The sequence below is a fragment of the Podospora anserina genome, chromosome 2, assembly GCF_000226545.1.
Source record: "Podospora anserina S mat+ genomic DNA chromosome 2, supercontig 2".
In the NCBI taxonomy this organism is placed as follows: domain Eukaryota; kingdom Fungi; phylum Ascomycota; class Sordariomycetes; order Sordariales; family Podosporaceae; genus Podospora; species Podospora anserina.
The window spans coordinates 2,685,834-2,711,928 of record NW_001914858.1 but is presented as its reverse complement, the minus strand read 5'-3'; the positions used below and the strand labels follow the sequence as shown (position 1 = coordinate 2,711,928).

At 52.6% G+C, this 26,095-nt stretch overlaps 10 protein-coding genes across 10 annotated transcripts, besides 1 other annotated feature; 5 read left to right on the top strand and 5 right to left on the bottom strand.

Moving 5' to 3' along the window:
- Positions 1-205: 205 nt before the first annotated feature.
- On the bottom strand, positions 206-2,167 carry PODANS_2_7660 (uncharacterized protein; the record flags this gene model as incomplete). The annotated part of the gene is made up of 2 exons (XM_001911522.1): positions 206-673; positions 782-2,167. 2 exons carry the CDS (start codon positions 2,165-2,167, stop codon positions 206-208), a joined length of 1,854 nt encoding a protein of 617 aa, XP_001911557.1.
- Positions 2,168-3,297: 1,130 nt separating this feature from the next.
- On the top strand, positions 3,298-3,774 carry PODANS_2_7650 (uncharacterized protein; the record flags this gene model as incomplete). The annotated part of the gene is made up of 1 exon (XM_001911521.1): positions 3,298-3,774. A coding segment is annotated over one exon (477 nt), but the record flags the coding sequence as incomplete, so codon positions are not given.
- A 65-nt stretch (positions 3,775-3,839) lies between these two features.
- PODANS_2_7640 (uncharacterized protein) lies at positions 3,840-5,897 on the bottom strand (the record flags this gene model as incomplete). The annotated part of the gene is made up of 7 exons (XM_001911520.1): positions 3,840-4,104; positions 4,155-4,329; positions 4,383-4,434; positions 4,499-4,883; positions 4,975-5,142; positions 5,183-5,550; positions 5,811-5,897. The coding sequence occupies 7 exons, from the start codon at positions 5,895-5,897 to the stop codon at positions 3,840-3,842; spliced, it is 1,500 nt and encodes a 499-aa protein (XP_001911555.1).
- A 528-nt stretch (positions 5,898-6,425) lies between these two features.
- PODANS_2_7630 (uncharacterized protein) lies at positions 6,426-7,877 on the bottom strand (the record flags this gene model as incomplete). The annotated part of the gene is made up of 4 exons (XM_001911519.1): positions 6,426-7,229; positions 7,286-7,390; positions 7,443-7,757; positions 7,818-7,877. 4 exons carry the CDS (start codon positions 7,875-7,877, stop codon positions 6,426-6,428), a joined length of 1,284 nt encoding a protein of 427 aa, XP_001911554.1.
- Positions 7,878-9,808: 1,931 nt separating this feature from the next.
- Positions 9,809-11,806, bottom strand: PODANS_2_7620 (uncharacterized protein; the record flags this gene model as incomplete). The annotated part of the gene is made up of 4 exons (XM_001911518.1): positions 9,809-9,982; positions 10,043-10,933; positions 10,989-11,391; positions 11,451-11,806. 4 exons carry the CDS (start codon positions 11,804-11,806, stop codon positions 9,809-9,811), a joined length of 1,824 nt encoding a protein of 607 aa, XP_001911553.1.
- A 4,743-nt stretch (positions 11,807-16,549) lies between these two features.
- PODANS_2_7610 (uncharacterized protein) lies at positions 16,550-17,092 on the top strand (the record flags this gene model as incomplete). Its single annotated transcript, XM_001911517.1, has 1 exon — positions 16,550-17,092. The coding sequence occupies one exon, from the start codon at positions 16,550-16,552 to the stop codon at positions 17,090-17,092; it is 543 nt and encodes a 180-aa protein (XP_001911552.1).
- A 1,503-nt stretch (positions 17,093-18,595) lies between these two features.
- Positions 18,596-19,261, bottom strand: PODANS_2_7600 (uncharacterized protein; the record flags this gene model as incomplete). The annotated part of the gene is made up of 1 exon (XM_001911516.1): positions 18,596-19,261. One exon carries the CDS (start codon positions 19,259-19,261, stop codon positions 18,596-18,598), a length of 666 nt encoding a protein of 221 aa, XP_001911551.1.
- Positions 19,262-21,334: 2,073 nt separating this feature from the next.
- Positions 21,335-22,087, top strand: PODANS_2_7590 (uncharacterized protein; the record flags this gene model as incomplete). The annotated part of the gene is made up of 1 exon (XM_001911515.1): positions 21,335-22,087. The coding sequence occupies one exon, from the start codon at positions 21,335-21,337 to the stop codon at positions 22,085-22,087; it is 753 nt and encodes a 250-aa protein (XP_001911550.1).
- Positions 22,088-23,162: 1,075 nt separating this feature from the next.
- PODANS_2_7580 (uncharacterized protein) lies at positions 23,163-24,707 on the top strand (the record flags this gene model as incomplete). Its single annotated transcript, XM_001911514.1, has 3 exons — positions 23,163-23,214; positions 23,270-23,616; positions 23,676-24,707. 3 exons carry the CDS (start codon positions 23,163-23,165, stop codon positions 24,705-24,707), a joined length of 1,431 nt encoding a protein of 476 aa, XP_001911549.1.
- Positions 24,708-24,830: 123 nt separating this feature from the next.
- Positions 24,831-24,930, bottom strand: a tRNA (tRNA-Ile).
- A 375-nt stretch (positions 24,931-25,305) lies between these two features.
- Positions 25,306-25,794, top strand: PODANS_2_7570 (uncharacterized protein; the record flags this gene model as incomplete). Its single annotated transcript, XM_001911513.1, has 1 exon — positions 25,306-25,794. The coding sequence occupies one exon, from the start codon at positions 25,306-25,308 to the stop codon at positions 25,792-25,794; it is 489 nt and encodes a 162-aa protein (XP_001911548.1).
- Positions 25,795-26,095: the final 301 nt, after the last annotated feature.

Sequence of the window (26,095 nt, the reverse complement as noted above, 5' to 3'; positions counted from 1 at the left end):
CTTTTATCATATTCCTATCAGACTCATGTGGAGAAATGGACAAGGAAGCTTACGACATGCATGATGGGTGCAAAACTTGGCTTATTTACCGACGTGTGCCATCGTGTGGCTGTTGTTGTTTGAATAAGAATTGAGGCGACACTGTGTCTGAGTAGTACAGCAACAGCTAATCTTGATGTCTAGACTACAAGTGACCAGACAAGCTTCACGCCTGGGCACCACGCCTGGGCCGTTTCCTGCTCGGCTCCTCGGCGTTGGCACCCGTGCTCTCTCTCGGCCCCCTCCTGTTGCCGTCCGCCCTGCTCCCATTATTGCCTCCACTCACCCCTTGCGGCCTGGGATCAGCCACCTTGCCTCTCTGCATCCTCCCCGGGCCACCCTGGGCCCTCCCCCCTCCCGTCCTTCCGCTCGGCACCGGAGCAGCTCTGCTCACCCCCCCCTTGCCCATGATCCTCAACCCGGGCACGCCCTTGAGCCCCATCTTGCCCACCATCTTGGCCTCCACTTCTGGGATCTCCTCGTACCCCATCGCATAGGCAAACTCGTTGGCCAAACCGACAATCTCTGGCGGCTGGAGGCCCAGCTGTCTCGCCACGGTGATGTTGAAGCCGAGGAAGGCGGTATAAGCTTGGAATTTCGTCAACTCCGGCACCTTGGCGAGAGCTTCCTCAATCTTGGTAACCGATTTTGGCAGGTCGGGGTGGTTGCTTTGAAGAAGTATTTAGTAAAGAAGAAGGGGACAGGGGAGATGGGGGGGAGAAACATACAATGGCTCAGTAACCTTGATGGGAAAGTCCTTATTCGCTCTCACAAACCTCATCTCCTGGGGCGTCAAAATCATGGTTGCTTCTCCCGACTTGCCTGCTCTTCCCGTTCTCCCAACACGATGGACGTATTGTGCTTTTTCGGGAGGGAAGCCCATCTGGATGACTAGGTCAATGTCAGGGAAGTCCATGCCACGTCCAATGACATCAGATGCAAACATGAGGCCTGATTCGGCGTTCTTGAACTCTTCGATTGTTCGTGTACGTGCTGGTTGGGAAAGACGGGAGTGCATCTGGAAGCAGGAGAGGCCTTTGGGGGCGGCGCCGCCGGTGGGACCAAAGATGTGGTAGAGCAAAGCGGCGTGGCGGGCGGTGCCGCAGAAGATGACGGCTTTGAGCTCGGGGTTGGTTTTCTTTTGTGTCATGAGGTAGGAGTGCAAGACGGGAAGGGCGTCGGCGATGGAGGGGATGGGGATGGCGGATTGGGGGATTCTGTCGACGGTAGGGGTCTCATTGGGGTCGATGGTGGAAATGCGGTCGTGCTTCTTGTTGAGGACCAAGGGCAGGAACTGCTGAATCTCGTCTGGGACGGTAGCAGAGAAGCACATGCCTTGCCAGCCAGCAGTTTGCTTCTTGGGGATTTGTTGCAAGATTCTCTTGATGGAGGGGGCAAACCCCTGGTCGAGCATGCGGTCTGCCTCGTCAAGGACCACGCAGCGGAGCTTGGTGAGTTTGTGTCTGGTTTCTTCTTCGGAGAGGTAGTCGATGAGGCGGCCGGGGGTGGCGACGAGGATGGTGGGTTTGCCATTGAGGAACCTCCGAAGGAGCGAGTTCTTGGAGGTGCCGCCTACGGCAATGTGGCACTCGAAAGACTTTCCGGTGAGCTTGTCACACTCATCGGCAATCTGCTGGGCCAGCTCGCGGGTGGGGGCGAGGACGAGGATTGCAACGAACTCGCGCTGCAGGTCTGGGGCGGTCATGATGTTTTGGAGGGCGGGGAGCAGGAAAGCGATTGTCTTGCCGGTTCCGGTCTTGGCTTGTACGAGGCAGTCGTTCTTGAGGCTGGACATCTGCAGGACCTTTTCTTGCACTGGGGACATGTGTGTAAGGCCCATCTTCTCGATATTTTGGAGGAGCTGGGGCGCAATGCGACCCTTGAGCTGTGAGAAAGGGACGCGCTCGCTGCCGGCAGCCACGGTGGGAATCTGGATCGAAGCCATCTCGGCGGTTGCGGTCGCGGATGCGGTGCGCAAGGGGGAGAATGTAGAGAACGAGACTCTGGTACGACCAATATGTGTGGCGAAGGAAGAGAGTAGTATATTTTGCTGAGCGGTCTGGCGGAGCGTGAGGTTAAGAAGAGTGGGCAGCGCGCTTTGTGAGACACGAGCTGTGGGAAAGAACATTTGCCGCTGGGAAGCACACAATGAGAAGCGACCGTTGGGTAGGTGGCTTTGTGGTGGTTGGTATGTGTGAAAGAAGGGAAGCACAGCAAACAATGGCAGGTGCAAGCGCAGTGAAGGACGGTGCTGCAAGAGACTGCGCTCAAATGCGACGGCCCAAACTTTCAACTTTCTTATCGGGCGTTTGGTTCGTCTAATTGGCTTTGGAGCACTGATGGTGGATCTCTTGGTAGCGATAAGAGTCAGGGTCCAGTGACGTCGAAACGACAGGGGTAATGGCTGACACTAACAGTTCTGCCTTTCCCTTGGCGCAACCTCTGTTAGCGCCTTGGTCCAGGGACCGTTTGGCGTCTCCACCGGTCCCTGACACATGCAACATGGGGTTTTTTTTTTTTTTTTTTTTTTTGGAAATCTCGATGCCTTGAAAATCCATTTTTGCCAAGACATGTCTTGGCCAAGGTCCACACACAGGACAACGTCTGCAAACATTATCGCCACTCAGTGCCTGTCACGATAGTCTTGAGGATTTCGGCAAAGCTTTTGACATTGTCAATATAATCCAGCCAGCTGAACCCCGTTGTCCTCTTTTTGTTTCTTTCATTTTTATCCCTTTCAGCTCCAGAGCCCGGACCCGTCCTAGGGCAGCGGCGGCTCCTGTGGTTTCCGTCCCCTCGCCGTCAAGTATTGCCGCGTAAGTGTCAACACTCTCCGTGATCAAAATGGCTCCTTGATCACCTAGAAGTAGTATCATGTCTCGCTGTCTAGCTATGCAATTTTGGTTATTTGAATCCTTCCATGCTGTCACAAACTGCAAACCATCATGTTTGAGTGCTCTCACCAAGGCTGCATTGCAACAACAGTCATCGTGTTATTAGAAGGTACGGTATAATATGGTGTATAGAAGTGTATAAATGACAACATGTTCCCTTCTTACCACCTCTATCTCCAGATCTACCACCATCGCAAAAGCTCGCTTTCTACACGGACCCCAAATTCGCCCCGCCACTCCCTTCGACGTATCCCCTTGCGGCATCCTCCTCGAGCAGGCCTTCTCCACCAACGTCATACTCAACCACATCTCCGACTAACAACTCAAAATCAACTTCTGGACCCAAGTCATCGCCTTCACCTTCTCAGACAATAACTCCCACCTCGCCATCGCCAAAGTCATCTCTCTGTCCCCTCCTGTAGTAGTCGGCCTAGCCAAGTGGGTCTTTGTCCTTGAGAACTCTACACTCCCGGGTTTATTCCCCTCCGACATGGACCTCCCTCGGGAAGTAATGGACCACATGACCGACCCCGACCTTGGTATGGCGTTCTTTAGTGACCAGCATGCCCGGCATCAGAAGTACATGGGCAGCAAAGCCCACTGGTATCTGGCTCTCATTGCTACCCGCCCTGAGTACAAAGGCTCTGGCGTTGGTCGGTTGTTGATGGAGTGGGGGGTTATGATGGTTGATGAGGGTAGCCATGAGGCGTATCTTGAGGCCTCGCCTGCGGGGAAACCGTTGTTTGAGAAGTACGGCTTCCATGTGGAAAAGGTAGCGGAATACTTGGAAGGGAGGTATGTCGAATGCTCCATGATCCGGGATGCCATGAAGACTGAGTAAGGTTGATTGGACCTGTTGTATCTTCTACATCTTTTCTCCCTTTCTAGTCAGTAGACGTAATCCTTTCATGGAACGCTTGTTTTGACGCCCAATACCGCGCCCTCTTCCCAAAAAAAAAACAACGATAATGTAGAGAACATCGCCAGCAACTGAATAATCCCAATCCAAATGTACACAATCTTCGAGCCGTCAGTCTGGATCCATCCAGTAATGAAGAGACTGAAGACCAAGCCGTGGAAAATGTTCTTGCTGAAGTTTAATGCGACAAGGGCCTCTCCGGCAAATTCTCGGTAACTATCCACACAGAAAGTGATGGCGGTCGTCGAACCCCTATCTCGCAGTAAATATTTTCTCCGCATCTTCATGAAGGCCAAACTCACAATGAATATCCAGAAGAAATAATCCCAAAAAACACCGTCGGAACAATCCAAGCATCTTGCACCTCAGCACTCCACCCAAAACCCACCAACCCAACTACCGTAGTGATGGTCACCGGCATCATCATCACCAGTCGAAACTCGGGCTCAAACACCCCTCCGTTTTTGCGAGCCATAGCTCTCACAATACATTCAACATCTTGCCTGTTATCGCCGTGCCTAGCACGCCACCAATAAATGCAGAAATATACACCAAGCCAGTCGAGAAAGCACCAAGTGATAACTGTTGGGGTTCCGGTAGATAACGTCCATCGACTCGGAGATAACCACCAGCCAGCCGATGCAACAAGAGTGGGTAATCGCTGACCAGAGGATGGCCGGGTAGGCAAACAGGAAGAACGGTCTAGCCGCCACACGTAACCAGCGTTCATCCTCTGGTAATCTGCCGTGCCACGGCAGTAGATGTGTCCTGAACGACCCGTTTGGTCGTGCCGCCATGCGACTGGTGTAATCGTTTCGTCTCGGGGGCGTCGCTTGATGTTCCGTTGCCCTCTTTTCCACATCCTGGTTCCCAGGCGTCTCGGATGACGATGAACAAGCTGCAGATATTGAGGTAGTGGCAGGATCGTTAGTCGTCTCGACCAGCTCAAACATCTCAACCGTCTCCCCAGACCATCTACTACCTTCCTGCTTTGATATACCCATCTCCCCCAAACCATCACGTCTGGAGCTCTCTTCACCACTCCCCTCCATCTTCTATCCCCCTCCTTCCCTCCCCCGTCCGCCCTCTCCCGTCGACTCCCTCTCCAAAAACGTCTCCAACCCCCTATCCCAAAACGTCTCCGGCACCAACTCCCACAACCCAACCCCACAAACCCCAACCCCCATCACCCAAAAACCCCACCTCCACCCCAAAGCATGAACAACCCCCGCCCCCATCACCGGCACCAAATTCTTCCCCCCCAACAAACAAAGCCCGTAAACCCCTATCCTACCGCCCCCCGCCCCCTCGTTCATGCAAAAAGAACAACTCCGTGATAGTCGCGCTCGGCAGCGCCTCCACAGGACTGATTGCCACCCCTTGCACAAACCGTGCAAGCAATAAACTCTCAAACGTCGGACTTAACACGCACCAGACACATGTCAGGAGAAAAATGAGGGAGCCGGCTAGGTAAACGGGACGTTTCCCGTAGAGATCGCCGTGGGGGAGGCGAGGAGACAGCCGATACCGATGCCGAGCATTACGAGGCCGGTAGTGAGGGAGATGCGGTGGAGGGGGAGGGAGAAGATTTGGGAGATGTTGGTGAAGCCTGCTGCGAGGAGGGGGGTTGTTCCACCGCCGAGGAGGGAGTAGAGACCTATTGTGAGGAGGGCGAGGTTGCGGCGCCAGGGGGGCCAGCTGAGGAGGTCATGGGGGAGGGGTTGAGGGGCTAGGAGGATGCCAGTGGAGGTGGTATTTGGGGGGTCATCGTCGCGTGGAGGAGAGGAGGTTTGGTTGGGTTCTTCGGGAGGGGAGGGGAGATTAAGGTCATCGAGTGAGTGTCGGGTTTTGGTTGGGGAGAGAGGCCGACGAGAAGGAGGACGGTGCCTAGATGGACGGTTGAGGGCGTCAGCATGCAACTGAGAAGACAGGGAGGATATCAAACCTGGAACGTCGACTGTGTCCTTTGGGTTGAGCACACCAAGGCTCCATCGTGGTATTCTTTCATTGGTTTCCGGTCGGTTCTCTAGATCGCTTCCATGCATCGTTGAGTGGTGTAGTAGCGCTGCAGCTAGTCGTCGCCTACGTCGAAAGGTCAAGAAAGCCACTGTAACTATCCTTTGGGCAGGGTGGTTGGTATGAATGATCTTGCTATTCCAAACATCACTCTCAGGTCAGTCTGAGCGCCGTGTTCCCGACCGAAGACGTAACAACACAACAGCCCAGGCAAAGGCGCAAGCTTTGATCGATGGGCGTAGCGGCGCAGGGTGGACGGTTATCAGTCAAACGGTCGCATTAGTCCAACTGCAGGGGAACAGTCGGCATGCCAGTCGGTCCCATTTTCTCTTTTTCACATGGAAGGAACAGTGGTTCAATGGTGACGGTTGCCGGTGCAGCTACCACTGGCGTGCCTTCATTCTGCAGCGAACCTGATTTGTGACGAAAGATGATGACAGGCTCACACCATGCCAATGACATCGCCCTTTTAGTCACGGCGATTTTACGGAAACATCGCTTCAATGACACTATGGGTATCTCCAATTCTATCTATACAGTCCCTCTCCGACGTCCACTCAAGCCCAAGCATTGGCCACCACACCCAGCTCTTGCCTCGCAGGATGAATCGCCGCCCCCAAGCTCGCCGCATGGAGAGGCAGATGCGACTCGGAATCAGTCAACGCATGCGTGGCCTTGGTCTGAATAGTTGTCGTGATGCGAATCTGCGACTCCGGGCACGACTTCTTCCCACTCCGGTCGGGAGACCCAGACAGCGAAATATGCTCCGTCCTCCCAATACTGCTCGTCATAAACCAACCCGTCTGCCTGAACAAGTTGCTGAATAGTAGTCTTATACCCGGTAAGCAAGCACAGATGATCCCCACGTTGATCTCCAACGACGCCCACATCGACACCTGGGCAAAGGTATACATTGGGTTGGGCTCCTCCACTGTGATGGCACCAGACCAGAACTTGAGGATGCTGAAGATGAGGATGCTCAGACCGGTGGCGAGCATGACCGAGATGCCGATTCGCTTCCTCACCGACAACTGCAGTTTGGCCACGTAGGGCAGTGGCAGGATGAGTGTCCAGGCGTCCAGTAACATGGTGAAGACGGAGGTGATCCATAGGGTCTGGAGGTTGTTCAGGCACTTGCCCTCCTGCGTCGAGTCCCATCGCATCCAGAAGAAACCGACGGGCATGCACTGGAGCGCCATGATGAGACCGATGGCGGTGGAGATGACAGCATTTGCTATCATGGTTCCTTTGATCATTGGCCTCGAGTTGCCCACCACGAAGATGCGAAGGAAGAAGAGGATTTGCGAGTGGCGCAGCAGCATGCGAGCTGCATGGAAGACGAGCATGCTCGCGTATACACCCTGTTATCCCTGGTAAGTGGAAGTCGTCGACGGCGATGTTTGGCAAGAATACTCACAGCAATAATGTAGTTGATCTCCTCTGGCGACAGAGACCAAAACTCTCGTCCGAAACCGTGACCTATCGCCTCGTAATGGATCGAAGCGTAGGCAAAGGAGCCAGCCTTCAGCACAGTCAGTTACCTCATTCCTCTTGACAGCCTCTCCATAACATACCATCGACAACGACAAAAAGATATCGTCCCACCAATACGTCTTGGTCGTGTAAAGCCGGTTGGCCACCCGCAGCACGACGGAAATGAAGGCAAGGATCATAAACGTCGTCATCACAGGCAGCCACTGCCTCTCCATCCTAGGTTCAATACCGCAGGCTCGCAAGGTCGCATTCTGAGTAAAGAGTGCTTCTGGAGTTGAGCAGTTGCTTTTCATGCAACCCGTCACCCAGTTGGTGGTCTCTAGAGGTTGAGGTGCGCAAAGATCAACATCTGTCGAGCCCTGGCCGGTGCTGGGTGCTCCCATCATGCAATCCATCTTGAGCAAGGTTATTAGCAAGAGACCAGTGAAGGATTGGATGTTGATGTATCATCATACAGCGCATTTCGGTAGCGTTGCGAGCACCGCCAATGACTGCTCTGTGGTGAGGGAGACCATCTTGGCGGGCGTCGCTCAGCAAGAGCTGAGTGGCACGACAAGAGAAATCGTTATCGTCAATGTCTTGGAAGGGTAGTGTAAACGTCGACTTGCTAGAATGTCGTCCTTTTCATCGTCCAGTTCCAAATATATCGCTCGGAATCTCAGTTGTCGCTATCCAGAAAGAAAGAAAAGGCAAAAAACCCCGTTCTTTCTTTGGATTCTAAGTCTTTTTCTCCCCCAGAACTGGAACACCATGAAAATGTGGGCGCCAAAGGGGTTTTGGACTTGTGAAGGATTGCTTCGCCATCTCGACGCATACCGGATGGTCAGCAACAACCAACAGCGTCAAGTCTTCCAGCTTGGGAAAACTGATGTGTTTATGCAGTGTTCCAATGCGGCGTGGTTACTAATGCTCAGGTAGGTGTGGTGGGGCCTTTGCTATACGCCCATAAACCTGGCTAACCCCCTTTTGTATTTTTTGGCACATGATGATTGGATAAATCTCATGAGTTGCCTGGGGGTGTAGGAGTGCGGCATGGGCGGTATACCCGGACGTGGCGCGCCATAGGGGGGATAAGGGGATAAGATGCTCAGCCCAGTTTGTGGGTTTGGGTGTGTGGCACAGCTTGGAGAGAGAATCTTTACCTTTTTGTTGAAGAGTGGTTCGCTTAAGGGGGTGAGATTTGGGAAAGCGGGTTGGATTTGGGTGGTGCTGTGCCACTTCAGCCGAAACTTGACCTTGGATGCCAAGTCAGACGGGAGGGGGGTGGTATGGGTGTTGATGGGCCGTTCCGGGGGCCGAAAAATGGAAGTTTGCTAGGTTTCGCCAAGCTGGCAGAGATGGGAAATGATCTTGCTGTGGAGATGATTCTAGCGTCAAAAAGAGTACATTTCATCTCAGGCAGTTCGGCCACCAAAACTGTCTTGAAGATGTAATTAACTTTTGGAGTACGCGACCACGCTCAGATATAGGGCTCATCCCAAGTTTCATGTTTTCCAATTCCCAGTCTGTAACAGCAGAACACATCACAAGTATCGGACCTAGAGCAGCAAACCCAACACAACAGCATCACGCCACGCTACAGGCAGGTCCATAGTGATATTCTCTGCGGAAAAGAGGCATATTCAGCACGTTGGTGCCTGCCCACGGCAAAGACAGGCTTCTGGATGATCCTTGCAGCGCGCGGCATCTGCCGTTCTGAAGACCTAGCTCCCTTTGTTGCTGTGCCACAATCACGTTCTCTGCGTCCTGAACCACAGCCCATGCTTAAACCTCCGTTGGTGAGTTTCGATGCTGACACACTCTCACACACACACACACACACACACACACACACACACACACACACACACCTACACCTGCCGATCGCAAAAATCAGGGACACAACCTCATTCGCCAAAGCAAAAAGTCTGAACATGGACACAAGAGCAAAGAATACATGCATTGGAAAGGCACCGGGTCATTACAGGGAAAGGACCAACAGATGCCTGTTGGTAAATGGATATGTTCAGTTGCAGACGGAATAGGTACTGAACACTGCAACGTATCTACCCAAGACCACGAATTTGAACGGTAATGACTATCTAGCGTTGAACGATGGCATCAGGCGCTGGAAAGATTCTCCTTAGCCCTCAGAATGTATTGAATGAGTGTTCAAAGTAGTAAAGAGCACCTTAAAGATAGCTGATAGGCCCATTGACTTGCTCTGGGGGCCCATGACCCAAGGATTATGCATACCGATATGCATCAGGCATTTCACAAATAGTCTCAAGGAGCCGTTGCTCTGGAAACAATACCCTCCTGGACTCCACAAAAGGGGCCTCCACGTACAACATGACCTAGAAGAATCACACAGCAGCAAGCTTCCCTATTCTTTTGGTGAAAACGTATATACCATTCTATTATTATTTTATATCAAAAGACTCGCTCAGACAGAAAAGAAAAAAGACTACAATTTGACACACAACCTAGTGCCCGTCTCAATCTGCTCCCACTTCTCGGTGCCAGGAGTGGAGACGGCATAGAAGACTCCCTCGGGGTCGTACTTGCGTCTGATCTGGAGCAGGCGCTGGTAGTTGGTACCCCAGAAAGCGTTCTGCCAGTCGGGCTGGAAGGGATCGGCCTGTGTGGTGAGCATGTTAGCATATGCCTGCTTGGTTGGAGACCGAAAATCAATACATACCTCGTTGATGTAGGAAGCGCCGTTGGGGGCAGCGGCACGGAGAGAGCCGTCGACAATGTTGGTCAAGCGGTTCTGGGCCTCGGCCTTGGCGGCGAGAGGGGCATCGCCAGAGACAGGAACGATGGTAATAAGCTTGTCAACAACGTTGCGGAAGCGGGGGTTGATGGCGGACTTGGCCCACTCGCTCTGAGGGAGGCCATGGCCAGCAGACCACATGTGGCCGACGATGAAAGAGCCAGCGTTCATAACGGTCTGGAAAGCGTCAATGATGGCGGTGTGGTTGTTGATAACATCCTGGCGACCAATGGTCCAACCACCGGTGAGGGCAGAGTTGCCAGCCATTTCAATCTCAAACATGGCGTTGTACAAGTCGTAAAAGGTGCCGTAAGTCTCGCTGGAGGTGGTATACCCAACACCGAGGGCATCAAGGTCATCAAAGAGGGGCTGGACAACAGCCTGCAGCTGGGCGAGGGTCTTGTTGACGCCCACAATAGGATGCACGTGGAGAGTGTTGGGGACGGGGCCGATTTCGTAGTAAACATAAAGGCCGTTGTCAACAAAATGGGTGCTGTAGCTGTGGAACTTGCGGACGGCCTCCCAGTAAAGAGCAGGATCGGAGTTGGTGCCGGGGTTGATATCGAGGTTGATGCCGGCGCTTGGGGTGTCGGCAAAGGTCTTGTAGGTAGCCTCGGTGATGACAGCAAAGGCGGCGGGACCACCTCCCTTGAGGGCCCAGAACAGGTCCGAGTTGGTGTTGGCATTGGCAGTTTGGATCTTGCCATCGGCCGTGATGACCTTGAACTGAACAGCCGTGTCGGCAAGGAATCCGTAGAAGTTGGTCAAGGGGCCATGGCCACCGCCCTGCACAAGGCCTCCGGCGACACCAACAGTCTAATGATACCGGTTAGTCCATGAACATCAAACGCTAAGAATTGGTAGTCCTTACAGCGCACTCGCCCGTCACCATAATTCGAGGAGGGGAAAGCGAGTTCAGGCGGGCAAGAGCCTCAAAGGCTTGCACACCCGCTCCCACAGTGATGGCGGGGCCGTTGTAGCCAGGGCCATTCCAGTTGTTGGTGGTGCTGATGCTCTTGAAGCTGTGAGTGTTGATAACAAGCGAGCCCCAGCCAACGCTGCGTCCAAGGAAGTCGTGTCCAGTGTTGCGAATGACGAGGCGCAAGTTGTTGTTTCTGGCGAAGTTGATACCCGCTTGGATGTGGGCAACGGTCTTGGCTGTGATGTACAGGACAGGATAGTAGCCCAGCGTGCAGCTGCCTGTGGGATCAGCGGTAGGGCGGCAGGTGTCATTGGTGAAGTAGGTCCAGAGGCCAGCGGTGGGCAGCTCGATTCTGTCACAGATGGTCAGTCAACATGTTCTCCTCATGCTTGGTGTGCAGAGATGACTTACTGGAACTGTTCATTGGGGAACCCGGCGGTCACGGCAGCACACTTGGCGGCATCGTACGTGTTGACGGTTCCGAGAGGGCCTTGGAAGGTGTTGTAGCAAGGAGCTCCTGGGGGCAGGTTGACGCGAAGGTTGCCGCCAACGGTGCGGTTGAGGTTATCCCAGTGGTTTTGCTTGGGCCAGCAGTAGTCGCCAGGATGACATTTGCAGGCGTAGTTGTTTCCCTCCCAGGTTCTGGCCACCCACTTGTTTGGCTTGAAGCCAGGTACCTTTGTGATGGCGTCCGAGTTGGGGGCGCATGCAGCCTCAACGGCAAGGAGGAGCGCGCCGCAAAGCACGCCAACGATGCCGCCCTTCATGGTGGTGGTGGTGGTGATCTGGGGATACGGAAGCTGGAACCAGAGACTTGTTCGCTCGGGAAACGAGCCGCGTGGAGGGAGAAACGAGGGCCGCTAGAATGTTTTATAACTTCTCGTGCATTTTGCCAAGGGGCCATCTTGTGTGAATGCGACGGCAGGTCGTGGCTATAATGCGATGCATATTGGGGATATTACCGCAGCAAGCAAGGTAACTTGGCATTTCCGGGGCACCGGGGCTGTTACCTTCTCGCAAGCCCATCCCGGGCAGGGCTCCTAGCGCCGACCTATTTTGGCCTCCATCGCCGAACTCGTCGAAGCGCCTTGTCCGGATGGCAAGCCGGCGGTTGTGTCAGCCCATCGGCTCCACCGCCCGGAAACTCTGGCGCAACAGGCGATGGTGCCGAGCGTTTCTCGATGTGATCCGGGTGGGTCTGGGGGGTTTCCTTGACAAGTCCGACGGTGTTCTGTCTTTGCTGCTCTTTTTGACCCAGAAAATTGGTGTGTGAAGATTCTCGGAATTGAAGCGTGGAATTAACGGTGCGTTGGCTGCGTGGGCTGCATGGCACCCTCGCTTGGCTGGCACGGCATTCGAGCCCCAACCAGGGGTTGTCGCATCGCAGGCAGGCAAGCAGGCAGGGTGTATCGGGATCGGAGTGTTGTGGTTGGCGAATCGGCAACCGTTGGGGGAAGGAGGAAGGAGGATAGAACAGTCTGTGCGGGGTAGATTCCCACGCTCCGGCTCGCCCACCTTTTCTCTCCTGCATTGTTCCTGGCATTCATCTCGGAGAAGCTGGCTGGTCGTGTACGCCGCCGTACTTTATGTGTAGATTGATCATTTGGAATGTCCAAACTGCCGGGTTCGCCTTCTTCCAACAGCCATTACTCCCCGGGCCGCTGTGCCGCTGCGCCACATGCCTCTCTCGTGGCAGCACGACTTGTGCTCTTTTGGTACCCTCATTTCGGCCGAGGACCTCGCAGCTCTTAGCTCTGCACTCCAATTCCACAACCAACACGAGTGTCGCTTGCCACCTTGCTCGCCAATAGGTAGCATCGTCCACCGTGTGGGGACAAAGGATCACAGTCCAACATCACACTAGTGGAAATATTCGACGACAGGGCAACTAGTTTCTGCTTGGCTGACCATCTCGTCATTGTATGGATATGGGTGAAGTGGGATGGCTGCTTGTGAGATTTAGGCTGATGAATATTGCAGCAATGCGAGGCTATTCAACATCTTGAAGCTATTCGCATGTCTCTACACTGTATAGGATGCACATAATTCTGCATTTGTTGAGGGAGGGTTGGATTGGTTATCAGGACAGCCAACCACAACTCAGCCAGACACGGAAAACCAGTATGACCGGCCCGACCCTTTGAGACTCTATCTTCGGCAGTATGCAACCTAGGTAGGGAAGGACAATGTCATACCTAAAACCTGAAGTCTGCTTGCAATGCCGGGCGCTTGCTGGTGTCATGGTACCATAAAAAGCAGGGAGTTCTGCTCCCCTCCCAATCTCTGAGGCCAGCCATTTCCGTCTCTTCTCACCGGATAGTTCTCATCAACCCTGGGCTCCTTCGATTCTCACCATGGCAAACGATACCACCGAACCAGTCCCAACATCTTCGAAGTCGACCAACTCCATGGCAGAGGCCATCATAGACCAGGAAACACTCGCACAGCAGCTTCTGGCTGAGCTTCGGCGACTCAATGAGATACTTGGAAACCAACAGCTATCAAGCGTGGCGAGTTTTCCCCGACATCCACCGGAACCAATACCATCAACACTCCGGCTACCGAGTCGCACTTGCTTGATATACATGTGCCGAGTAGTACCCAACTATCTCAGCTCATAGTTTCTTTGCGAGAGTGGACGGCAATTCTCATCAGTAAACAAAGTGAGGAACATTTCGCCGCTATTAGGTCTGACCTGGGAAGTGCCACCCTCGAGGACTATCTACAGCTTTTCCCACCAAACCACCCACCTTTTATCCCGTGCGCAACAAGCGGCCCCCTAGTATTTGGTTCGCCTTTCGCTCCTCTTTCAGGCATGCATTGGGCGTTTGACGATGCTTCATTCGTTCTGCCTGCCAAGGGCAGCACAACAGCTTCGCAGCAAAGAATGAGCTTCGGCCGAAATCTCGACCCTTCGATGGGGGGCATGGTCAGGAAATTCTTACACGAAGAGTGCCCAACAAGTGTGATGCCGGCAGCCTGGAGGCAAGAGCCAGGACGGTGACGAGAATCATTGCCGGAACAAACCATGTTCTGGCGTCTTGTTCACCCTGGCCTTGATCTTCGCTACGTGGTAACACATTTTGAGCTCAATGAGGCGTACTTCCTGTATCTTTGGCCGTGTGGCGACAAGCTTTCTCTTCAACCGGCCAGGTGGTCTGTAGGCAACATGGGGTTTCCAACATGGTCCTCCTGCCCCCAAATATTAGGTTCCGACCAACCGTACTCCACCCCGAGTTTGCAGAGCCGACTGATATCAATATTGGTCAGATCTGGTATGTTGCATTTTGTTCTAGCCTTGAAAATCGAGACTGCCGTGATGATTAATGAAGAGCAATCGTGACAGGTTTGTTACCACCTCAAGACGTCCAACTCTCAACCTCAATGCAGCTGCATTCATTTTCTCTTTGCTATCGCGACAACATTTCTCTAACGCATCGTCCGAGGAAGATAAGCGCGATATGTATCGGGATTATTCATTTGTCGCCAGGTTTCTTCGGCAGTGGCCATGGCATCCTTTTACCTCCTCGCACCGTCTTGACACCTCCAGCCATTCGTGTGGAACCTCATTTCATAAATGGTGGCTCCAGGCATCTCCGGTTCATCCGGAAAACGGGCTCTGGCCCCCGGGCTTCCTCCTTGAACGGGAGCGTGGGAAGCTGCCCCGCAAGCTCCCACACTCAACTGGGGGTGTTGAGGAAGCGCGAGCTGCTGTGAAATGGGTGTGAACGTTGAGGCGGCTTCTTTGTTCTGCATTGTTGTTATTGAAGACCACGTCTTCACTTCGCGGCGCGAATATCAAGGTGTAAGGCTGCGATCAAAAAGGATTGAGATGATTGCTCAAAGAGCTAGCATTTGTCATTTACAAATTGTGTTGGACAACGTCTTGGAGACAAGGTGGTATGGAGGGTGGGACCGTCTGTCGGATGCAATTGACAGTTCTGTCACCGTTCAGGTAGGGGTATCTCCTCTTCACCATATGTCTTGTCACTGACTACATGAACTCTCTATAGGCAGAGGACATCTTCAATGAACGCAAGGCCCAGAAGATCATGCTCGACGACTCCTTCAGTCAATCACGAATGTGCTTTCAGCTTCTCTATCTCCTACGAATTGCTCTTGAATGGATGAAAGAGACTCAAGAGGGCCTGCAAGACTTTTATAGAATTTTTGGCATTCATCCTCTACGGGGTTGGCATGAATCCACTTCCGAGACAGCCAAATTTGACAGGATAGTTGAAGAGAACTGGGACAGGGTCATGGCACAATTTGACAGCCTCCAAGCTAAGCTCGAGAGACGCATCGAGGTCAAGGCAGACGAGATGTGTGGGCTTCAAGATGGGGTATGTCTATGCGTGTTCACTGAAAGCTTTTGCGGACAGTCTTACTAGATCTTGAGCGCCACAAATATGCTGGAAGCCTCCAAGTCAACATCGATGAATCGCCATATCATTGTTTTCACTGTTGTCACTATACTCTACCTTCCACTCAGCTATGTGACTGTACGTACCCTGACTCAGCGCTGAACCATGGACTCCAACGCCTCACGCTGACCCATCTTCATCCACAAGCAGGCTGTTTACAGCATGTCCCTCATCCAGGATGAAGACCTGTCCCACCTCAAGTGGCCTCATGTCGGATCCATGGTTGTAGTAGCATGTCTAACATACATGATATCCGTTGCCGTCGTCTTCTTTGTCGACCGCAAGAAGATTATACCCTTGGGTCCTTCGACGAGTCCCCGCCGGTATCAAAGACAAGCCGTGGTTCTGGAGTGCCTGTAACAAAATAGGCATCAAACCGCCTGGCGTCCACCCCCCAGGTCCTGCCACGCCGACACTCAAACCAAAAGTCGGACCTAAAGAGAAACCACCTGCGGCACCGAACGGGTGGGGAAACTTTTGGACAAAGGGAGGCTTGGATTTGCGTCGGCGGAAACATGTTGGAGACGCGGCTCCTGTTGAAGTGGTGTAAAAGTCGGCTAGTGGTCTGCGTCAAGTCCCGCCACGGCTGCTGTTTCGTCTGTTGAACCTGAGCTTGAGAGCAACAAGTCCTTCATGTATCGCATTTTAACGTTTTTTATTACAGTTCGGTTGTTAGTGGGAGCAACAAGAATGTGTTCTCAAAGCAACAAATCCGTCTTTGTGCGGGCGGTTCAACCGTGGCTATAAGCCAGTCGAAACAGGTGGGATATGTGCTCAGCATATATGGGAAGAGGCTCCTGTTGTCAATCGTCTGAAGGGGCAAGAGCAACAGACTCCGTTTGCGCACGCTGATCTCATGACTTGAGTGGGAATTTACGGCCGCTTCCCACATTTCCATCAGCTGCTCTCAACCTCTTCGTGACTTATTAATACATATCCTGGCCCTCGTAGCCTCCTCCCGAACTCTTTCTCCATCGCCAAGAGGCTTCAAGCACCAAGATCTTATCGCCAAGACTCTGCAAGCGACATCATCATGTGGTCCAGTACCATCTTCGCTGCCACCGCCCTGGCCACCTTTCTGAAGGTATGGCCTCCTACTCACGTCAAAGACCGAGAAGAAGAAGCACCAACAGCTTACCAATGAAACAGGGTGTCTCCAGCGCTCCCTCCCCCTCCACCGACGAAGCCCCGAACGGAATTGCCGGCTACAACATAGTCGACGTTTCCTGGGACCTCCCCGTCAAGCTTGACGACCCCACCAGCGAGATCGTCACCGTGACCGGCACGATCGAGGAGGCCATTGCCCAAATGGAAGCCGCCTACCCCGGCTGGAACGAGACCTTCCAAGCCGGAATCCCTACCGATCCCATGCCCACCGGTGATGACACGAGCTTCGTCTCCGCCGGCACCGCTGATGAACAGCCCGAGTCCATCAACTGCAAGGTGGACTACGACGGCGCGAGAACGAGCAAAATCTGGGACGGGATTTGTTACTTGAGGCGTTTGAACACTGACCCACCCAAGAACGGGCCGGGGCCGGGGAATTGTGGACGAGTTAGCTGTTCGTGGAAGTCGGCTATCTATTGGTGCAACGATGTGAGTTCGCCTTGGCTTTGGGTGGGGGGTTGAGTGAAGGAAAGTCGACTGACGATGAGATATACAGAACTTGGAAGAGAAGGAGCTCACGTGGAAGCAAATTGGCGATGGCGCGAATTCTGTGTTGCATGGTGGATGCATCACTGGTAGATCGACCTATCAAAGGGTCAAGGGCCAGGCGTTCTTCAAGGACAATTGGAATGTCCTTGTTCGTGGGGATGATTGCTGAGGCGAGAGGGCGGCCGTCGACGGAGCAAAGTAGGGAGGGAGGCGAGAGTTGGTTCACGTCGTTAGTCTGTGACTAATGATACCTAAACTAATTGCAAGGTCAAGACTGCTTATTGGACAAATGAGTGATGCTTGGCCGCCTGCAGCCGCCTGATATCCAGGGCTGAGGCGAGAGCTGCAGCGGCTGAATTGTGGTTCTGTTGGTTTCACTCTGTCTCCTTGGTTGCAGTTACACGTTCGGATGTAGTTACTTGCATACCGGCTGAACACCCTACATAATCTGGCATACTACCTCTTATTGACCCTACCGATTGCAACGTTGCAGGACTCGGGAAAGCTTGATTTGACCTTGGGTATATTATCCTGTACCATCTCTTTACGTACTAACGTTGTCTTTATTCTCTCCAACGATTTGTCTCCACTAGCCCTTGGTATCCACTACCCCTGAATTTGTCGTCGCAAAGTCCACAAACGCACTGACAACCTCGATGTTCTCCCTTTTTGGCCTTGCTTTCATTTTTATTGTTAGGACAGGAGTTGGTGCGGTGATAGAAAAGGAGTATGGCTACTGGAACTTGACGATTGTGGGAGGAGCGTCGGCCACTGGGTGGCGGTATCAGGACACGACGTCTGTGTTTTTTGGGAGGGGGGACGAGGAGGGGGTGGGGAGGGGGGAGGTCAAGTGTCATTGGGTTTATAACCCTGAGACGAGAGGGGAGACGATGGAGTGTACTGAGGGGGGATTTGGTTATCAGTGGGGGGATGAGGGTAGGACGGGTGAGTTGATTTCTGCTTTGATGACCAGGTGGATGGGAGATTGGGGGAAGGGTGTGTGTTGGTGAGATGGGTAACGGTGAAGAGAAAAGAAGGGCGGGAAAGGGTTAGGTATTCGGGAGAAAAGTATATATGGGAATGTGGGAATGTGGAAATGTGGAAATGTAGTAAAGGGGACGGCAAGGGTATAAAATCGTGGGCATATAAAGCTGACAGAACTTTTCCGACAGATATCACTGTGCAACAGACCCTGGAGAACATCGATGGTGAAGTAGGAAGCATCACACTAGGTGGAACGGCCAACGTGACTTTGAGATATGGAACTTCAGCGAACGGGCGAGGATTCGAGGGCAGGGTCATCGTGCCTGCTAGGAGATGCTGTTGGGGCAGGATGAATGGGTAGTTGAATCTAACACACATGGAGAGAACAGAGAAGTGTCAGCTACTTGCCCGTGACCCCCAGCAACAAGGAGGCAATGTGCTCCTGCTCCACATGCACCTGTCCTGATCCAGACTGGCTGCGATGCTGAACCCTCAAAGCATACCCATCAATCCAACTCCTATCCCCATCAAAGCACCGACGGCAGCAGCTCCAGTCTCTCTAGGTCCACCCGCTGTACTCGTCGTTGCTGCCGGACCACCCACGCCATTCGACCCATCAGTCGGCCCAAGACCAACTGCAGCAGCCGTGAGGCATGCGTCAACATCGGTAGCCACCATCATAAGCGCGTTCCCAGCAACACCCGTCTCTCCCTCGCCGGAGCAGCTCGTGGCAAAGGCCTTGACCGACTCCTTGTTTGCATCGACCCACGAGCTCACATCCTTTTGCCAGATGGCAAACTCTTGCAGTATACTCGTGGACCTTTGTGGAATGGCACCGGCTATCTTGGTCGGGAAGGCGACGACGCCCGAGCAGACGACTCTCCTGTCAGAGTGAGCGTTTGTTGGTTGGAGTTTGGGATCGCCTGTCACGAAGACGTGGTCATGGTCAAGCGAGTTGGAACTGACGATCTCGGCGATGGCGGCTGGTTGGGTGGGATACGAGGCTTGTAATTCGTTTTGAAAGTACGCCGCGCAACGGTCGCTCGGTGCCAAAGTTGGCAGGCCTGTCAGTCTTGGGGTGGCGGTGGTGTCCTGGGCAACAGCAAAGGTTGACAGGAGTATGAACCACAAGGTGGTGGTGGAATCGGGGGCTCGCATGATGGTGGAGGTTGTCAAGATGGCGATTCTGGACTGTTGAAAGGTGCAAAGTTGAAAGTCGAGAGACAGAGAAAGAAATCCCCGAACGGGCTTGCAGTCCAGCTGTATGTATTTGTCTCCTCCTCGAATTCTTGCGCGGTGATGCTTCGGTTAGGACTAGACGCCTTGACCCCTGCATACACTATGACCTAGCCAGGCATTGCCAAGCTCGTAGCGCAACGGGTCAGAATCTTCGATGGCGGGCGGGGAACAAGTTTCATCTAGTTTGGTGTTCAAAGTTGGGGATGTTGACAGCGCGATGGGAAGTGCTTGGGAGACTTCTACCGGCAACATCAACACCACAGTTATGCTGCAACCACTGCATCGATGTGCCTCATGTACCCCCAGCTTGGCTGTAGTATGCCACCTTGTGGCCCTCTTGGCAACTCCCCGACCCCTGTTCAGCCTGCAGCTCGTCTATCGGCGCGGATTTCCCGATTATTCTCAAACCCCGGTCTGCTCGCATCCTTCCAGGAAGCCTGTGGAGCTATGCCCAGGCGGGTATATGAATCGTGCTGGCCTCTTGGTTGCTCGGTTGCTTCTCACTTTCGACAGGAACCAGTGAACAACAGTTTCCCTTATCTGTGTCGGGTGGTTATCGAGAAGATACTGATTCAGATGAGCAGTGATGGCAAGTATAAAGCCCGCATTGGGACTATTCGTTGTCGTCCCTTCCTTTTCACTCGCTCAAATCTGTCAGTCGAGTTTCGGTTGGGAAGTTGCAAAGAGCGTCCATGCCGGCGGCTCCTTCCGCCGAACATCTGCAATGCACTTTCTCATCGCGGAATCTGGAGTTGTGCCTTCCACTTTCAAGCTTCGATATGAGGTGAACCTGGAAGGTGCAACTGTTATTACAGGCAGGTGGCGCACCCCCCACTCCTCATACATCTCCAATTGCACAAAACGTGCGGATGCACAAAGTCCCGGCAGCATACGGTAGTTCATCAAGACCATACCATCTTTCTCCACGCCGAGCTGTAACAAGACGATCGCCCAGTCATTTACGAAAATGCATTTGCCAGTTCCTTTCAGCTTGTCGATATGGCCTCTCAGCTGGAAACACCCATGGGCTTATTTCCACCGCCATAGGTGATTTTGCTATGAAAGTTGTCTCTGCACCAAACAAAAAAGGCTGCTGATGGTGACAGCCACCTAAGATTGATAAGGGTCTTGGAAGTGTTTGACACTCGATACTAATGGTGGCCATCTGGCGTAACTGTTTCGGGATCACACCTGCCACCGATCGCCCAGGGCTGGTTGTAGGTGATAACTCGCTACCAGCTCTCCATTGTCGTATCTTCCTACCCATGTGGGATACAAATCCTGCTCTATCTACCCGCCTTGGCTGATATTTCTTTGTTGTCACCCTCCAAGTATGAAAGAAAGACAACTTTGGCTATGACCCTTTGTTGTGAAGGGTGTTCAGACAAAGAATTCCAAAGTACCTGTAATGCTGCAGAAAATGTGAACAGGAATACCATCAAAACTATACTAGATAGTTTTCTGTGTGAGGTTTGAACAATCGTTCGCACCAACCGTTTGATATTAATCTTCTTCGGCCATCTTCCTGATGCATGCCGCACATTCATTAAGCACCAGGTTGGCAGGTATTCGCTGAAGCAATATTCCGAGATAGTATCTAGGTGGACCACATGCAGGTCCCAACGGATGTGGTAACTGCCGCCAGTAAATTCCGGTGCGAGAACAAAGGCGACTCTGTCTGGTAGCACAATGGAATTGTTCTGGCTGCATATACTTAGAAGACAAGGCGAATATTCGAATAAACATAGGTAGCTATCAGTTGGACAGCATGATTTAACTCACTTCAACTATATTGTAAATGAATCAGAGATAACAGCAAAGAAGCCTATTAAAGCACGACCGCTCGTCTCTGCCATCATCATTCATCTTCATCGAACCATTCAGTTCACTTCACCGCAACAGCTACCTTAACTTATTCTTCCGCTAGGTAACGTCTCAACTCAAACTACTACCCAACTAACCTCTTTTTCCAGAACCCGATTTACCATCAAAATGGCTTCTCAAAGAGCAGAGCTTCAGTACTGGCCTACACTCAAGGCTTGGATTCAGGAAAACCGTCTCGGAAACTACCCCGGTGCCACCACAACGCCTGTTGTGCACTGTGTCATCTGCCTCGACAAGGACGAGATCCTCACCCCTGCCACTCCTCCGCAAAACATTGCCAATGCCCACCCGGGAGTAACTCTTTTCTGCGGGCACATGATGTGCAAGGCTTGCTACGGGCGCTGGGAAAAACATCTGATAGAAGCCGGTAAGGCCGTCACTTGCCCCACCTGCCGACACAAATTGGTGTATACTACGAGCCAGGTTGCTTCCAACGGCTGCACACACCCTGCCTATGCCTGGGACCTCCCAGTGGAAACCTACTCCCCCATCAACATCCCCCCTACCAAAGACGATGAGGGGTCTATCCCCAACTTCTGCCACAACTGTCGGGTCGACAGAATGAACTACATTGCCCGGCATATCACTGAGCTTCGGCAGGAGGGCTATGATGACTTTCAGGTCAGGAATATCTTGCTTCATTCCGCTGGCGGTGCTCTCGAGCTGACCGATTTTGAGCAGCGAGCGGCCTTCCCACCTAATGCTAATGGTACATATTTTGCACCCTGGGTTGCGCCCCCTCGCAATAATGAGCAGAATTATCTCCTCGACCAGCTTCGTCAGCAGCTCGTCAGGGAGGGGCACTCATGGCGTGGCCGTGTCCCGCAACCTCCTCCTGTTGGTTTCTTCGGTCTACAGTAGACACTGGCAAGGTAGGTTTTAGTTGCCAAAAATACCACTCCTGGAGATAATGAAGACCTGGCCTCTAAAAATAGAATGTGAGCCTGAATCTGATCAATGATCTTAATCGTATTTTTTTAACAAATTATTGAACTTGTCCCAAAATCTTGAACTTTTGATCTGTGATTATCCACGAAACTTCCATAGTCTGTTGTATGCTTGGTGTTGTTTATTACCTACCTCTCACTCGCCCCTGAACCCCTGAATTCAGGTCGCATTTCCCCTCAATAACCCCTGCTAAACCGCCAATCGATCGACCGTTGGGCGCATATGCTTGGGCCTTATCGATAGGGACGATTGTTCGCAGCACACCGTGATTAGACGCTGCTATCGTCACGATCTCCGGGTCGTTTGAAGGCCGCTCCTCAAGAGCCGAATGGAAAGCTTCTTGATTGTTTGTTTATGAGATCAGCAAAAATCAGTAACTCGTAGCAAACGAGTCTCTCCTTTTTTTGTTGAGCCGTCCACCGGGGGTGGCCTGGCGGCGGCCTCCGCAAACAACGAACATCCCCACTCCTGACTCAGCTGGGAATACCCTCACTTTTCCGAATTCGGCATACTCCACCCGTCAGCTCTTTTGCTCCTGCACTGCCCGACTTCCCCAGCTGCAACGTCAGCGTGCTTCCAAGCCCAACATTCCTACCTGAAACCATGAGCCAAGATGACCGGATCTTGGCCCTTGTGCTTGTTTTAGCCTCAATGATTTGTTGAAATCAGTCCAAACAGAAAAAACCACTCGTCACCGTATGCATGGCAAGAGTTTGACGTCACTCGTATCACCCCACCGCCAAGCGATTGCTATCGAAAGTCCACAACTGATCGGATGCCAAGGCAGCGGGCCCCAGGACCCCGCAGCCCCTCCTCCTGCTCCCTCTTCGCGTTGCTGTGCACAGCCAGACCCGGTTTGGGTATATATGATACGTTTGCCCAACTCGTTGCTGTCTTTCTGCCATATTTTAACTTCTTCACAGTTGACTCTGCTAGTTGCGGCCTATTCCCTAGTTACGGTCCCCTAGTCTCACACACATCACACACCATGGCGTCCCTAGTAGAGACTCTCACTGCCTCTGGCGGTCCCGAGTCAGCGGGTATGTCATGTTCCAACCACAAACAAGACTCGGGATTCAACTGACAAACATACAGGTTTCCTGAACGACCTCGTTGGTCACCTATGGCCCAATATCTGTGTTGCCGGTGGCGCCATGATCAAGCAGATTGCTGAGCCCATGTTCGCGCAGATGCTTCCTGCTCCCCTGAACACACTTCACTTCGCCAAGATTGACTTGGGCGTTCAGCCCATGACCTTCTCCAACGTGGATGTGCATAAGGTTGACAACGGTGGTATCAAGCTGGACTTGGATGTCAACTGGGATGGCAACTGCGATATCGAGATGGACGGAAAGATGATCCCTAAGGTGGGCGTCGAGCACGTCAAGCTGAGTGGCAGACTATCTATCCTGCTCTGCCCAATCACCAATGTGATCCCTCTTGTAAGTTGACCGAGGTTCTTTGGAGCAAGTCTAGGCATGCCTTACTAACAGACTCGCAGATTGGCGCCGCCCAAGTCTCCTTCATCAACCCCCCTTACCTCAAGTTTAACTACACAGATGGCGCCAACATTGCCAATCTTGGCTTCATCGACTCATGCGTCCGCAAGGTCGTCCAGTCCATCATTGCCGGCATGGCCGTCCTTCCTAACCGCTTCCTCGTGAAGCTCGACCCATTCAACGATTACTTCAAGACCTACCAGCTCCCAGTCGGTGTCGTCCGTCTCACCATCGAGTCAGGAAGCAACTTTGGCGAGGAGCTCAAGTCCAAGAACATTTTCAAGAAGCTCGTCCACGATGTCCCAGACTGCTACGTCACCACCTCCCTCTCAGGCGAGACTCCCGGCTGGAAGACAGCCACGGTCAAGGACAACCACCACCCCGAGTGGAACGAGACCAGAGACTTTATCGTCTCTGATCATGATCAGTTGCTGGCGTTGGATGTCAAGGACTCAGACACCGCTTCCGACGATGACATTGGCCTCGCCACCATCACCGTCAAGAACCTCCTCCTGGCTCATGGTCAGAAGCAGGATCTTACCCTCATGCACAAGGGCGAGGAGACCGCGGGCAAGCTTACTGTCAGCGGCAAATACTACCAATTCATCCCCGATGCCACCAGCATCATCGGCGAGGAGAACCCCGCAGAGATCAAGGGCTTGCTCGCCGTCCTTGTTGCTGCTGTCAAGAACCTCAAGGGTGCTCGCGAGCAGCTCAAGCCCAGCGTCGCCATCACCTGGGGCGCGCACAAGTTCCAGACCGTCGTCAAGTGTGATGTTCCGGGCGGCGCTGAGGATATCCAGAACCCTCACTTTGACAACACTTTCCGCATTCCTCTCTCTGGCAGCATCGAAGGTGCTGCTCCTGTAAGAATTGCCCTGATGGATGGCAAGAACGAGATTGGCGCTGTTGAGGTGCCTCTTGAGGAGGTCCTTGCGTCGGAGAACTTGGCTTTGCTCAAGGAGTTTGATGTTGGTAACGGCCAGATTGTCAAGGCTGGTGTTGTGATCAGGGGTACCAAGCTTGTTGAGTAAGGGAAGGATAAAATGAGGGATGGGGTAACAAAACCATAGCATTAGCGTTCATTATCAGAATTATGAAAAATAATTAATGACTCGATAGAAAGTAAAAAATAAAATAAAAATGGCAAAAGAATGTGCCCAATAACAGGATTGAACTGTTGACCTTCGCATGACTTGATATGACTCAAAGAGAGTAATATTAGTACGACGCTCTAACCAGCTGAGCTAATCGGGCTTCTGATTGGATGTGAGTAGCGTCGTGGCTACCATTCAAGAAGGAGATGGATGGGCGACTCCAAGACAGAGTTGATCTGTAGAGGGATGTATGCGATGAATGGCATGCAAAATGCAAGAGAAACCAGAATTTGAAGAGCCAGGTGCCAATTAGGAAGAGGGTCTTCGACATGAGAGGTAGGAGGGATGATGAGTGAGACTGTGAGAGAAGTGAGATGTCGAAAGTACTCACTTCAACCAAGCAGCGAAATCATTGACGTCACAAAAGGACACCACCCACCACAGGCCCCCTATCCCACAAGCCACGCGACTTTGATCTCTCCAGCCATCAACAATCATCCATTTCTTTTCTTTCCCAGGAATTGGCAACTCATCAATGCGCACCTGCATCCTCTCCCCCCTTCGAATCAAGTCCACACTAGTCACCACTACCACAACCACCACCACTTACACCCCACGCTTACTACTCTTACCGACCACCACCACCACCACCACCACCACCACCACCACCAAGATCACCACTCACCACCCCATCGACTTCTACCTTCAAGCACGTACAATGTCCTCCTCTCACTCCAAGACCCAACTCAAAGGAGGCTGCACCTGCAAAACCGTCCAGTACACCCTCACCCTCAACTCGGTGGAAGATGCTCGGACAACACTCTGTCACTGCAAGTCCTGCAAGCGAGCCTTTGGGACAAATTACGGACTCACAGCCAAGGTTGCCTTGGATGCTTTCTCGTACAATGACGGGACAGAGACGCTCAAGAAGTACACGCAGCAGAACGGGGTGACGAGGGAGTTTTGCGGGGAGTGTGGGGTTTTTATTTGCGAGTATGGTGTAAGTACCTTCTCGCCCTCTTGATTGCATCCCGTATTTGGGGGAGTGATGGGACAGCCAACATGACTGTCAGGACTTCAGAGATGGTTTTTTGGATCTCGATGTTTTGCGGGAGATATGATACTGAAGGATGGCTTTACGTACACAATGGACTAATCGAGAAATGGCAGAAAGAAGCAGCCGACAAGTTTCGGTACGTCATGTGGGGGTCTCTTGATGAGCCAGAAAATATCCCGCCAAAGGGGGAGTTCTTTTGCAAGGAGAGGGCTTCTTGGATGCCTGAGATCAATGGTAGGTGTGCTTTTTTTTCTTGCCAGGGAAATTT